The sequence below is a fragment of the Leucoraja erinacea genome, chromosome 13, assembly GCF_028641065.1.
Source record: "Leucoraja erinacea ecotype New England chromosome 13, Leri_hhj_1, whole genome shotgun sequence".
In the NCBI taxonomy this organism is placed as follows: Eukaryota; Metazoa; Chordata; class Chondrichthyes; order Rajiformes; family Rajidae; genus Leucoraja; species Leucoraja erinaceus.
The window spans coordinates 32,140,238-32,154,872 of record NC_073389.1 but is presented as its reverse complement, the minus strand read 5'-3'; the positions used below and the strand labels follow the sequence as shown (position 1 = coordinate 32,154,872).

The following is a 14,635-nucleotide window of genomic DNA, read 5'->3' as shown; positions in this document are numbered from 1 at the left end:
CCTGTCCTGCTGAGTTACTGCAGCATTTTGTGTCTATTTCCATTGTTTGCAATGTTTCCGATATTTCATTAATAAATGCACTTCAAATTATTGGCTCTAGAATACTTTGGAATGTCCTGAGTTTGTGAATGATGCTGCTTAGGTTCAAGTCTTCCAATTGCTTCCTAATGTGACCAAAGGTCACAAGCAATCATTGCATCACTTTCTGTTGTGTAGTCTTCCCCACTTTCCATGCTATCAGTGATCCCTCTGTTGTATTCTTTCCTTCCCCATTACTGTTCTTTCTCTCTGCGGACAATGCTTAAATCTATTTCTATATTTATTTCACGTATTCAATAACTATAGTATTTTGATTTTTTTTGAGTTGTCAATTTTATTTTCCAAGGCAAGATTAAAATGTATGAGAGCAAAGATTCAACATGTATTCCAAGATATATTTTATTGGAATACACGTTTTTCAAAGAGTAAAGTGTATTCCAAAATATATTTTCGTCTCGGTGGTTTAAGGGTAAAAGTCAGGTTCTTATAACGTATTGGACACCATTTTGAATGCCTGCTTACAAGATTATTGAATGGGTACAGGACTTGTACAGCTGAAATAGAACAGAAAACACAAGTTAATGATAGATCGCATCTGAATAATTACTACATCTTATTTTCTTAGAATTTGTGTTTTTGTTATTTGCTCATGCTTATTTGATGTCAATTCATCCAAAATAGGGACAGTGTTTGAAAACATTGCGAATTAAGTGTTCATAGGTTTTCAGAAACAATACTTAATATCTGGGATCTTCCTGATACTGGATATACCTATTCTTCCTGGTCGAACGATGCACGTGCAGATTTCTGCCCAAGAAAGAAATACAATAATTATTTTGAACATAAGGTTATAAAAGCCACAACACGACAATTCTTGTTGCATTTGATTTAATAATTTAAAAGGTGTGCTGGTTATGTTGTGATATTGGAATGAATTTGGAGCAGGAGAGTTCAAATCCCAACATGGCTGTTTAAGGATAGCGAATTGGGATTCTGAGAAAGCAACTGGAAATGTTCAAAGTTGTAACCTATAAAAATGATCATAAATCAGTCAGATTATCATCTGTGCAGTGGACTCCCTCAAGAGAGGGAAACCTTATCCAGTTTTGCTTGTGTGTGACTTCTGATGTGGTCAGCCCTTTGCCCTCACGAGCATGGAGACACCCTTTCAATTCTATCAAACCACTACAAGGAATATACTTCTTTATTAAGTTAAAATCCAAGTATCATTGTGGGAGTTTCTTCAAAACATATTACAATAGTTTGAAAATAAAACTTACCACTGCCATCTCAGGACAGTTTGTAATGGTTACTAATTTCTGACCTTATGATGAGACCTAAATTACAAGAATACATTTGAAAACTCTTTACTAGCTTTAGATGATGTATTTATGATCAGACTTCCAAATCGTTCTGCATCCTCTGATATTCTCCTCCATTTGATATGTACTTTTCTGTACTTGGCATTAGCTTGTTAATTCTGCCTGAAGAATACTGTATCCACTAATGCAATGCTGATTTTCATAATTACACATTTGCCAGTTGTGCTTTCAATTACATTAGCCGTGAGTTCTGACATTTCTTTCCTGAAGCCCGCTACTTCCCTCTCCTGCCTTTTAAGACAATCATTAACATTTACTCCTGACCAAACTTTTTGTCATCCCTGCACATCTCTGAGAGATTTGGTGCAAAAGCATTTTCAATGAAGAACTGTATATTGTGGACTTGAGGACGTTAAATCAACATGCAGTGAAGAATATTGATGTGTAAGAAGGAACTGCAGATGCTGGTTTACACTGAAGACAGACACAAAATGCTGGAGTAACTCAGCGGGTCCAGGCAGCATCTCTGGAGAAAAGGAATAGGTGACGTTTCGGGTTGAGACCTTTCATCAGACTGAATGGTCTGGTGAAGAGTCTCGACCTGAAACGTCATCTATTCCTTTTTCCAGAGATGCTGCCTGACCCGCTGAGTTACTCCAGCATTTTGTGTCTTCTATTCTATCTTCGAAGAATATTGATGACTGCCTTTCTTCTTGGTAGAAGCATTGAAGACTGACAATCCCTTCTTAGAGAATTGGGGAAACAGCCTGTAGAACAATGTCTCATTTTTGCCACTTTCTAAGGCTGTGTGAAATTAGGTTGCTGCACTGAATGATTTTGAGCACCTTGCAGATTTAATAGCTATTCTGGTTAGTTGTTGCATGTTATTACCAGAGCTGAACAGTCGGGGGCGGTATTTGTGTGCAATAAAGCCCAGTGAATGAATGTGTTTACTTTTCATACTCAAATATTACAGGAAGATATACAAAGAAAGAGCATAATATAGACCACTTGATTTTTATGCTGCTGTGTCATAAACTACATAGTAACAGAAATAAAGCTGGTAATTATGTAGTTTATATTTTACTGATTAACAGCAGGTATGTTATGTTCCATGAAAATGAAAGAATGATTAGAAACATAGAAAATGGGTGCAGGAGGAGGCCATTTGGCCCTTCGAGTCAGCACCGCCATTCATTGTGATCATGGCTGATCTTCCCCTATCAATTACCCATGCCTGCCTTCTCCCCATATCCCTTGACTCCACTAGCCCCTCGAGCTCTATCTAACTCTCTCTTAAATCCATCCAGTGACTTGGCCTCCACTGCCCTCTGTGAGAGGGAATTCCATAAATTCACAACTCTCTGGGTGAAAAATTCTTAAATGACCTCCCCCTTTATTCTAAGACTGTGGCCCCTGGTTCTGGAGTCACACAACATTGTGAACATTCTTCCTACATCTAGCTTGTCCAGTCCTTTTATAATTGTATATGTTTCTATAAGATTCCCCCTCATCCTTCTAAACTCCAGTGAATACAAGCCTAGTATTTTAAATCTTGCAGCATGCAGTGAGACCATTTGCCCTGTCATATCTGTACTACCATTCAAAGGTAATCCAGTGAATTGATATCCCATTTCTTTCAGATACATATCCAACTCCATTTAAAACACAATAATTGAATACTTCAGCACTACCAAGACAGTGCATTCCAGACCCTGACCATTTTATTTTCTTTGTGTTTGATTTGGATCTTTGGCCAGTTGTTTTCATTCCATGTCCCTTAGTTTGTTGACCCTTTCACCAAGGGAACAGTTTCTTTCTATCTCCCCAATTTATAAATTTCACGACCTCAGGCCGATCCTCTGACACTACTCAATTCCCAGAAGCAACATCCCATCTTCTCCAGCCTTTCCACAGAACTAAACCCATCACTTATTTCCTGGTGATGCCCAGACAGGACATTATGAAGCACTGGTTCAGCAACAACTACAGTATTAAGCTTCATCATAGCTACTTCGCTCTTCTCTATAGCTCCATGTATAAAGCCCAGGCTCCCCAATGTGTTTTAACCAATTAACCTGCCTTGCCACTTCCACTGATCTTTACATATATCTTATGACCTACCTGTTCTTTTACCCCATTTTAGAATTGTGCCCTCTATGTTTCACTTTTCAATCCTGCTACCAAATTACAACACTTCACATTTCTCAACATCTATCCACTCAATGTTCTAGCCTGACTCTTAACCCCTTGAAGGCTCTTACTATCCTCCTTGCAGGTCACTGCACCTCAAGAAATAGCACCCAGTAAACCGGTTTCAGAGCTATTAGTATACATTTTCAAATGCATTGGTCTTTGCACTGACCCCAATGGAGCTCCATCTACACTACCCTCCAATTTGAAAGACCAACTTTCATTTCTACTGAGTTTCCTGTTAGTTGCACATTTTTCTATCCCTATGCTGCATCTTTCTTATTCCAAGGTATTCAGTCTGATGGAGGACTTCGCCAAAGTCTTTTGGAATTCCGTGTGTACTTCAACACATTTCCCACGTCAAAAAACACTATCAAGCTGGTTAGACACAATTTGCCAGAAATAAAGTTATCTTATACCAGACACACAATTTTGTAATATCTATTTGTAAAATGTAATCTTTTGAGTCCGATTTCTGTAGTTAATGAACTATCAGCAAGGAAATCTTAATGCAGTTGTCATATTGAGGACTGACTGCATGACATACATCTGGAGCAATGCCTTTGGCCACTGTATTGTTCTGATAAGTCAGCATGCAACTCTCCCTCAAAGCATCCTGGAGCATCCTGGAGCTATCCTAATTTCCATCTGTAAATGGCATATTTTCATTTCAGCTGCCTGGATCCAAAAAATTAACATCTTCCAATCTTTTACAATTCTCTTTAAAATGTACCACTTTAGTTTTGCTATAGGTCAGCTATGCAAATATTTCCTTAAGTGGTTCATTCTTGTTTGTGTTATAGATATTTTTGTGAAACCCCTATAAATACAAGTTATTACGTACATGATTACACAAAGCATCAGCAGATTTATTTTGGAAGTCTCCGGTGTAGAGTTTTGGCATGGTGTTTTAACCTTAGTCCACAGTGGTATGTAAAATGCTAGAAATGCTCAATCTCTGCAAAGAGTAGCATTAACCTTTCAGGTTGGTGATCTTTCATCAGAATATGTTTTAATATCAAATGGGTTATAGAAACCTCTTGAGGCGAATAAGGTAAAATACAAACAAAATTCTATTAGAGAGCAAAGCAGAATTTGAGATGAGCATTGGTTGTGACAGTGCTTAAACAATAATCAGCCAACTACATATGTACTGTAAATTTGAAATAAAAACAGAAAATGCTGGAAACACTAAGCTGGTCAGGTATCATCGTGCAAAGAGAAACAAAGATACTGCTGGATAGTGGGGTTGAGAAGACTTTGTTATGGAGAGACTGGGTAGACATGTACCATATTTGGAAGAGGTTCAGGAATTATTTTAGTTTATTGTTACAAATAATAATTGAGTACATTTTAGAAATTACCCTGAGAATTACATTACTATGTCAGGGAAATACTAATCAAGGGAGATAATTCTCATACCAGAATTAATCCGAATTGAGATTAAAGAGAGCTGAATAGCGGGCAAAATTGTGACGTTGCCTCTGGATTGAATCGCCACTTCTCACGCAACTTACAAATTATTAAAATACACTCTGCGGTGTAAAAGTAGTTCCTTGACATGCATCATATTTTTCAGGCTTTTGTTTCCTGTTGTCAGATATTGCACAACCAGTAGTTTCTCTTCAGCAGGTCTCGCCGAGTGCGTCTAAATTGTATGGTCAGAGAGCCTTCACTAGACTGAAACGTTAACTACGAATTTATTTGTATAGATGCTGCTCAGTGTTTTTCTGTCAGCTGTTGTTTGTAGATTTTGGTTTGATTTGAAAACGTTCTGAAACCCTATAGGTTTTTTAAAAATCTTTTGGGATTGCGTTACCCTGTACTTTTACAGCGACTTTTTAACTGCACTGGATAACACTCAGTCCCATTACCCCATATCATCTGTAATTTATTCTCATACATAAGATAAACACAAAAAGCTGGAGTAACTCAGCGGGTCAGACAGCATCTCTGGAGAAAAGGAATAGATGACGTTTCGAGTCGATACCCTTCTTCAGTCTGAAGCGTCATATATTCCTTTTCTCCAGAGATGCTGTCTGACCCGCTGAGTTACTCCTGCTTGTTGTGTCTATCTATCTTAAGTTTAAACCAGCCTCTGCAGTTCCTTCCTACACTTATTCTCATACATGTTCCTTTGAAGCTTTCCCGTAAGTCATCGCGTTGCATAATAAGCAGAGGGAAGCAAGTTGTGAGCATTAGCTTAATTGCAACCTGTGCCATACCTGCGCCTGGATGTGGCACTAAGGGCGTTCCTGAGTGTGTAACTTGTGCATGAAAATCAACGCCGCTGAACCTGCCCGGCCCTGGCTCCGTGCGTATATATTATGCTAATGTAGATCAGGTGAGCCAATGGACGGCGGAGCTGGCGCCGCTCTGTGCATATATTATGCTGATGAGCGTGCGGTGGGGTTTAGTGGAGGAGCGGTGGCGGGCGCTGTTTGTCACCATCACAGGGTTCTTTGTGGAGCCGTGTAGTGTTAGACGGGATCAACACTTTCTAGCTCCTAGCAATCCCTCTGTGGCGTCCGGGCAGTTACAGGCAGCAAAGCACAGTTTCTCCAGCATCTTTCTTTTGATATAGCATGAATGCTGAATATTATAAGTCTCTGGCGATGGAGCTTGGGGTTTACCAGCTGAGGAATTTCTCGATTTCATTCCTTTCATCTTTGCTTGGAACAGAAAATGCGTCCGTGAAATTAGACAGTAGGTAAATGTCGGTGATTGCATTTTTGGAACAGTGCAAGGTCGCTTGTGTTTGAGACAGGCAGATACAGTACAGCAAATGCTTCTTGTATTGCAACAGTATGCGATGCTAAAGGCGGTGACAGCTTCTTCGAGGCTCTTTGTGGGGAGGGGGTGCGGGGGGAGGCGAATTCGTGGGGAAAGCGATGTTTTTTAAATGTTTGATTGGTCCCGGGAGTTCCTGCTCGATTTGTGCTTCTGGAAATATTGTCGAGCAATGCAGGGAAAAATGGCTGGCGTCGTCTCACCGGCTTGTTTTTTTGCCGCATTACAGCGGGGGACCCCGGAGTCAGCAAAAAGTGAAGATAACGGCGTTTTTGTTCAATGCTCGATCGTACACATTGATCAAAATGGGTTTAAAATCTAAAAAATACTGGGGTGGGGGGTGGAGATCGCCGTGTTGCATACCTTGCAAGCTGCTCGCACGGAGGGGGAGGAGTGCATATAATGCATCAGATATCACAAAAACAAAGCTATTATCGGGTTTCAATTTTACATAGGATCTTGGCAGGAGGTTGATTTGGCTGTTATTCGCCTGTTTTTTTTTTCGTGCATCATTCGAGATTGTTGCCTTAATCTTGTTTTCATGTGTTTCTTTACAGTTCTTCTGGTGCCAGTGTGGTAGCCATAGACAACAAGATCGAGCAAGCCATGGTAAGTGGAGTCAAAATATGTATGTGGAGAATGGTGGGTGAAGAAAGACGGTATTATTTACTAATCGTACAGTAATGTCAGGGAGGGGAAAAAAACAAATCAGATTATTTGATGAGCCCTTGAGTGCAGGATTTGAGTTTTGCGAGAGGGAGGGAAAGGGCAGTGTTTTTGTGGGACCATGCCAAGGCAGCAGGACCAGGAGGAAGAAATAATTCCCACATCACAGGTGTAATAGGCAGTTCTGGCATTCACGGTACGCTGTGTTAGTGTTTCCACCGCTGGTCCTCCATGTCAGAGGACATTTATTGTTCATTCGCTTGCGAATCATTGCAAAGATGCTCAAGGTGAACTCGAGGCAATGTTTTTACTTGTCCGCATCAGTCTTGTACATCATGGCCCAGGGGAGTAACCATCCCTGCAGGGTGAGGCTAAATGCTCGTCTTTCTAATTTCAAGCAAATTAAAATGTCATTTTTATGATGCTGAAACAAACAGATCGAATATAGTTTTGATTTTGAAATACTTCACACACCTCAAACGTAAGGCTTATTTTCTTGTGCTGGTTCTGTAAGTGCAGTTGATACGCATGCCGTGTAATGGGGTTCTGGGCATGGCATGGAGATCTTAGACCAGCCTGACATTTGGAGCCCGGCTTGTGATGTGCTGTAGGGAGGGCAATGGGTTCTTGCTCAAATGTTTGCAGGGCTCCTGGTCTCTTTACATTCCTGCTGTAGGAGGCGGTAGAGGGCTGATCCCGCGGATGAGAAATGTGCCAGAATATGCTAGAAGGATCCAGGCTATGGGGGGGGGGGGGGGGGGTGTTAGGGGTAGAGGTCGGGTTACACCGATCCTCTCTCCACACATGCTGCCCGCCCCACTGAGGAGGGGCGGTATTTTCGATCTACTTTGGTTGGATTGAGCAGCAGGCCTGTCAGTGGGAGCCTGGCTACCTGTGCGGGGCAGGAGCGGGCGAGAGGCCGATGCGCCGCCTCCGCCGTCTGCACCGATCTTCCGGCTGCTGCCCGAGGATCGCAAGCCTTAAACCCGAGCTATAAATAACTCCCGCGTTGATTGGCCGCTGCCGATGACGTAGCACGGCCTATGGGTTTCGGTGACGTCAGCAGTTGTCAGGAGCAGGAGGCGACGGAAGTTGGAAGACAGTGCGGGCGGAGCCAGGGGTGGGCGCACCGACACTGCCGTCGGAGCAAGCGGCCGCTGGTGGTACTGCAGCAGCCCAGCTCGTGCAACAAACGCATCCCCGACAGAACAGTTAATATCCCAAATACCTAACGCTTTTGCCACAACCTGAGTGTTGTAGGGCAGAGAGATCTGGGAGTACAAGTACTGAAAGTGGCATCACAGGTTGATAAGGTGGCGAAGAAGGCGATCGATACATTGTTTATGTTACAGCTGTACAAGTAGTTGGTGCACTTAAGATAGACACAAAATGCTGAAGCAATGCAACGGGTCAGGCAGCATCTCAAGAGAAAATGCATAGGTGACGCTTCGGGTCAGAATCCTTTTTGAGACTGATTGTTGTGGTGCAGGGAACTGGAAGCAAAAAAAGACCAGGACAAATCCTGGCCAGCAACAGACGGGGGGGGGGGGGGGTTCCCTGACATGCCAATTATTGGTACGTTGTTGCGAACTGTGGAACTGGTTATTGAGTTATGGTCGATAGGGAGGGATTGTATGTAGATGTTACCCAAAATTATAGTTCAATGTTCATACCAATGGGTTGTAAAATATAACGTGCTGTTCCTCCCATTTGCGTGTGGCTTCCCTCTCGCAATGGAGGTGGCCCAGGATAGGAAGGTCAATATGGGAATGAGTTGGTTGGTGCACTTAGTTGGTGCCCATGGAATACTGTGCAGAGTTTTGCTCAGCCTACAATTGGAAAGATGTAATTGAGCTAGAACAATTTACGAGTATGTTAATAGGATTTGAGGGCCTTAACTATAGGGAGAGGTTGGGCAGACAATGACTTTTCCTTGGAGCACAGAAGGCTGATGGGTGATCTTATAGTGGTGTACAAAATCAGGAGGGGAATAGAGAGGGCAAATGTATGTAGTCTTTTACCCAGGGATCGGGAATCAATAATTAGAGGGCTTGGGTTTCAGGTGAGAGAAAATATTTAATCGGAACCTTAGATGCATCTTTTTCACACAGTATGTGTTGAGTATATGGAACAAGGTGTCAAGCAAAGTATATAACAATTACAGCACGGAAACAGGCCATCTCGGCCCTACAAGTCCGTGCCGAACACTTATTTTCCCCTAGTCCCATCTACCTGCACTCAGACCATAACCCTCCATTCCTTTCCCATCCATATACCTATCCAATTTATTTTTAAATGATAAAATCGAACCTGCCTCCACCACTTCCACTGGAAGCTCATTCCACACAGCTACCACTCTCTGAGTAAAGAAATTCCCCCTCATGTTACCCCTAAACTTCTGTCCCTTAATTCTGAAGTCATGTCCTCTTGTTTGAATCTTCCCTACTCTCAATGGGAAAAGCTTATCCACATCAGTTGAAGCAGGCACAATAACAATATTTAAAATACATTTGGACAATTACATGGTTAGTAAAGCTTTCGAACGATATGGGCCAAACGTGGGTAAATGGGACTAGCTTGGATGGGGCATCTACTTTAGCATAAATTAGTAGGGCTGATGGGCATTTTTCCGTGCTGTATGATGTAAGTTTATTGGGTGTAAACTATAACATGGACTTTAAGCTGATGAATTCTAGGTGACACTGCTATATAATTGGTGTATTCAGCAGGTACTGATGATTGATACATAACCCAGTATTTATCAGAAGTAGTTGCCCCTTTAACATGGTAAAACAAACATAGCACATTGCTGCAAAGGAGAGGAGCTGCTGAGCAGAATCATTTCCCCTGGAACCTAAGAGACTGAGGGGTAATCTTATGAAGGTTTATAAAATCATGATAGGCTTAGGTAAGGTGAATGGTCACAGTCTTTTCCCCAGGGTAAGTGAGTCAAAAACTAGAAGGTGTAGGTTTAAGGGGACAGAGCCAATGTTTAAAGGGATTTCAGGGGCAACCTTTCACGTGACGCATGGTGGGTATATGGAACAAGCTGCCAGAGGAAGTGGTAGAAATAGAGCATTTAAAAAATAAACTTGGATTTTTACATGGACAGGAAAGGTTTGGAGGGATATCAGCCAGGCAACTTGGTCAGCATGGATGAGGTGTGCTGATGAACCTGTTTCCTTGCTGCATAGCTCTATGACGCTGATTCCAGAGCTCAACTAAAGCCATATGCAGTTGGAGACAGGAATTTAGCGCGCTCAGTGGAATAGTGAGAGGGAATGATATTTTCAAAAGGTCATATTTTGACTGCATGTTTGCAGATGTAGACCAGTGTTGAAATAATTGAAAATAGGGGTGTAGACATGGGCGGGGGTTTCAGCAGAAGATAAGCTGGTAGATACTGCTGCACAGGTTGAGAACTTGGTTACACAGAGAGAATGAGGTCAGAATCTCAGCTCTGCTTTCAACAGAACATCAAACCATAGCGAAAGATAATGACACAGCACTAAGCTCCATTGACTTACGTCAACACCAGCCGAAAATGGAGCCTTGTCTGTTACTCCCACTTCCCATTTCTTGATCTGAAGCCTTGTTGGTTACAACTGTTCAAGCTCACATTAGTTTTAAAAGTGATTAGGGGTTTGGCTTCCATCTTCCTTTCAGACGGAGTAATTTGGGTGAAAATTATTTTCCTTTAATTTTCCTACATCTAACTTAAAATCCATTTCTTTGAATTATCAATCATTGTTTCAAGGGACATGGGGGTCTGACTTGTTGACCAGTGTGGGAAAAGCATGATTTTACATGCAGTTAAATCTCCCCTAAGCTCCCTTTATTCAAAGGAAAATGACAAGCTAGGCAGCCTCGGTTCATAACTAAACCTCTGCAGCACTGATAACATTTTGCATAATTTTGGCACTCTCACGCGCTATCTCAACCATCCATTGGTTGTGGCTTAACTGGTTAATACTGTCTCAGCATGACCACCCTGCTCTAAAAGGCATTAAAGGCATGCATCCAAATGCCCCCCATAGCACCTTATCTAACCTGCTACCTGAAAGCATTGGTGAACAAGATTCTGCCATTCCTCCAAACAGTTTAATATCTACCATGTACTGTGCATTTTCTCACCTTGTTTCCATTGAACTCTATTTGCCATGATATGTGCACCTCTACGTCATTGGCATCTTGCTGCAGCTTTTAATTTTCTTTCTTGCTGTCGAGCACAGTTTTTTGTAGCCTGAGCCTATGGTTACGTTTCTTAACCATAGGAATTCATTTATTTTTTAATCCAAAAATGAAAAGCAGGAAGTCTGATACCGAGTCCCACTGCATGCGATCCTTATTCAGAGGACTGGAAACTGTAGTCCGGGTTTGTACTATAGGGATACAGTGCATTTGTGCTTGACAGTTTTTCCACTTGTAAAGGTTCCAGACACCTTACTATGACCTCCTTTTTCTTTCCAATACTTAACATTCTTCCTCTTAATTGACAGTGATGTACACAGCATGTGCTCTGTGAATCAGTACACAATTACCTGGAGGTGTACATTTCGTCTGTCCTGCATGCTTCTTTACTTCATTTTATCCCTATTTGATTGCAATGCCAGTGACTGTGTGCCATAGATGCTGCTGGCTGATATCTAACTGGTGAAAACCTGGTTCCTCCACAAACGGGCGACGTCAAAGGTTATAACGGCACTGGGCGCTATTGACAAACACTAGACGTGGCTTTGTGTTTACGTGATGTTATTGAAATGGGGGCAGAAGATAAGAAATATGAAGGATTACCTAACTACAGAAGATCTTGGGTATGGCAGATACTGGGTGAAACCAATTGTGGACAATCTTCTGTAAATATCAGCTGAGAAGAGGTGTTAGAGAGGATGATATGTCAGTATTTCTGTAGGCTGCAGATAGGTTGTGAACATTGAGGAGCGATGGTTTATATTGGTCAGAGATGCTATTACATTGGAAAGGTTATTTAAGGCTCAAGACTCAAGATATTGAGGTGCTGGAATCGTGAGCTGAATCTGGAGATGAGGGATCTGAGACATGATGCTCAGCATGGATTAGTTGTGCCACAGGGCCTGCTTCTAATGCTGTATGATCATGTGGATACTTAGAACAGCCTCGCTAGAAAGCATAAAATAGTTTTGCAAGGTATTACAGAGATGATTTATGCTCTGCAGATATTAAATCAATAATATCTAGACAAGGAAAATATCAAATGTGAACACAAAGGACTAACAGGATGCTTTAATAAATTTGTGGTTAAATAAATAAATAGATCATTTTTTTAAAGTGTGGTTTTGTGCTGTACAAAGTAATTATCTTTAATATGCATCTTTGTTTTGTAGGATTTGGTGAAGAGTCACTTGATGTATGCAGTGAGGGAGGAAGTGGAGGTCCTTAAGGAACAGATCAAAGAACTGGTGGAGAGGAACTCACAGCTGGAACAGGAAAACAACCTGCTGAAGACTCTGGCTAGTCCTGAGCAGCTAGCTCAGTTTCAGGCACAGCTCCAGACAACTGGCTGTTCTCCGCCAGTGTCTCAATCAGGACAGACCACTCAACCCACACCACCGAACGGCGGATCATCAGCTTAAAGTCTGGGCTGCACAAACCATTGGGGCCATTGGGCTTTGCAGAGAAGAGAAATAAATCTGTCATATCAATCATCATGTAATATTTCATCGCACACCGACAATTCCTAATTGGTTACGGGAACTAGAATTGTATAAAGTCAGAAAGAAACTCTTCAGTTTTAAGACAGTTGTCTTAGGCTAAAGGAGTTTGCTTTGAGGGTGTGGAATGAAACCTTGTTCTCAAAGAGAGTGGTTGTATGCAAAGAGGAGAAGCTGTCAATGCAGCTCTGAGTGCTGGTCACCGATTATTGCTCGTGTGAGAACGCGTGCAGTTTTATTTCATTCAGCACGCATATAGCTGCGTGTGCATGCGCATGTATGTGTGCACACTAATATAACCGCTTCCTGACAAGGTTAAGGAAGACGTGGATCAGAGGCAATCAGAAAATGACTGGAGTCCAGGAGGCCGTGCCCTCCTTTACAGCTCTATAGGCCACTATGAATTATAAATGAGCTATGAAGACAAAACGGGAGTATGAAGACAAAGCTGAGCAGTATTTAACTCGAACTATAAAGCTGTCACCCTGGACCTTAAATTGACAAGTTTGCTTTGTTTACACTGCTTCTCCAGAATGTGGAGAGGGGTAGATTTTTCAATTTAGAAGTGACTCTAAAGATCTGTGGCAATCCGAAAGATTGTTCATCTAATGTATATTGTGTATGTAGTGTAAGTATTGTGTAATATAGAGCTGTAACTATTAGGTTGTACAGATTGAAATCTTGCCGTTTCACTGATCCAATTGCATTTGGACATTTTTTATTGCTGTTGAACAGAAATGGCATTCATGAACAATTATGCTGTTCGAAGATATTGTTGGCTTGGAAGAATTTTTTGTGTAAGTTTATGGTACGTGACAGGTAATAATAGAAAGTAAGTGGTCCACTTGTCCCATTTCTATCAAGGTAAAACAGCGGCAAACGCTACACTTTTGATGCACTGACAAAAGTTGCCTCTCAGTCAGAAATGGCACTGAGAGGTGGGTATCCCTGGGTTCCAGTGGAATTGATTCTTTGTGATGCTGTTGGCTCAGTAGTCCATTGGTCTATACTGTAGTGGTTAGTTTCCTGTAGCTTCCAGGAGCAATGGTAACAACCAGCCTGGGTATATTTGTTGCTTCTAGCTGGTTGTGAATACCTCTGAGAAAACTATTCGACGGGAGTACAATATTTAGAACACTCACAAGAGTGTGTTTTCACAATTAAGCACTCCAGACCTGAAAAATTCTGTTAGCAGCTCTGATTTCTGCTATGAGTTTCACATTAACAGTAATAGTGTTGCTTATGTTCTGGTGCATGTTCTGAAACAGTTGTAACACATTCAATTATACTTGACTGCTGCACAACTTCTAAACTTTCAATAAACTCATGTTGTTAAATAATTGACTGTTTGAATTCATTGTTTAGAGTCTTTAATTGTAAACTATAGCATCATGTGGGATCAGATTGAAGGAAATATTGTTGGTCGGAACAGACTTCCATTAATCACCATCTAAGCAGCTGAATTCAAGTTGGGATAGCCACTAATGCTCATGGACCTAAACCTAAACCGTAGACCTAAACAAACCAGACGGCAAGGCTCTCAACCAGGAGGTGACTGCAACCAAGTGAACTCTGCTTCGGTGTAGGTAAAACGGACTTATGGTTGTAAAGAGTAGCAAAGTCTCAAATATACTGCCAGCTGTTTGCACTTTGCTTTTTTCTGTTCATAGTGTAGGGTGTTACTCAGAGTTGCAGGGCAGTTGTAAATGCCAGTTTTAGTGAGGTCTTAAAACACGTTAAAACAATTTAGTGAGGTCTTAAAATTGGCTAAAATTGTGACCTAAAATTTAGGTGAACAGTGAATTGTTGACCTAAAGAACAGTAGAAATGCTAAAGATAGGTGTGTGTCTGTTTTAGGGAGGGGGAGGGGAGGGAGGGGGGGGGGGGGGGGGGGGGGGGGGCGGAGAGCAAGGATGGTTGGTGGTGGAGAGGTGG

The 14,635-nt window shown here is 41.7% G+C and overlaps 1 protein-coding gene across 5 annotated transcripts in view; it reads left to right on the top strand.

The window, feature by feature from the left end:
• Positions 1-14,040, top strand: part of tsc22d1 (TSC22 domain family, member 1) — a 161,227-nt gene extending 147,187 nt beyond the window's left edge. For 3 of the 5 annotated variants that reach the window (XM_055644795.1, XM_055644796.1, XM_055644798.1), the window contains 2 exons: positions 6,902-6,953; positions 12,374-14,040. In XM_055644795.1, the coding sequence (XP_055500770.1) occupies positions 6,902-6,953; positions 12,374-12,622 (301 nt within the window). In that variant the 3' untranslated portion in view covers positions 12,623-14,040. Of the gene's footprint in view, positions 1-5,970; positions 6,265-6,901; positions 6,955-12,373 lie in introns of those variants that run through there. The other 2 variants (XM_055644797.1, XR_008724443.1) reach the window with 2 other exon arrangements.
• Positions 14,041-14,635: the final 595 nt, after the last annotated feature.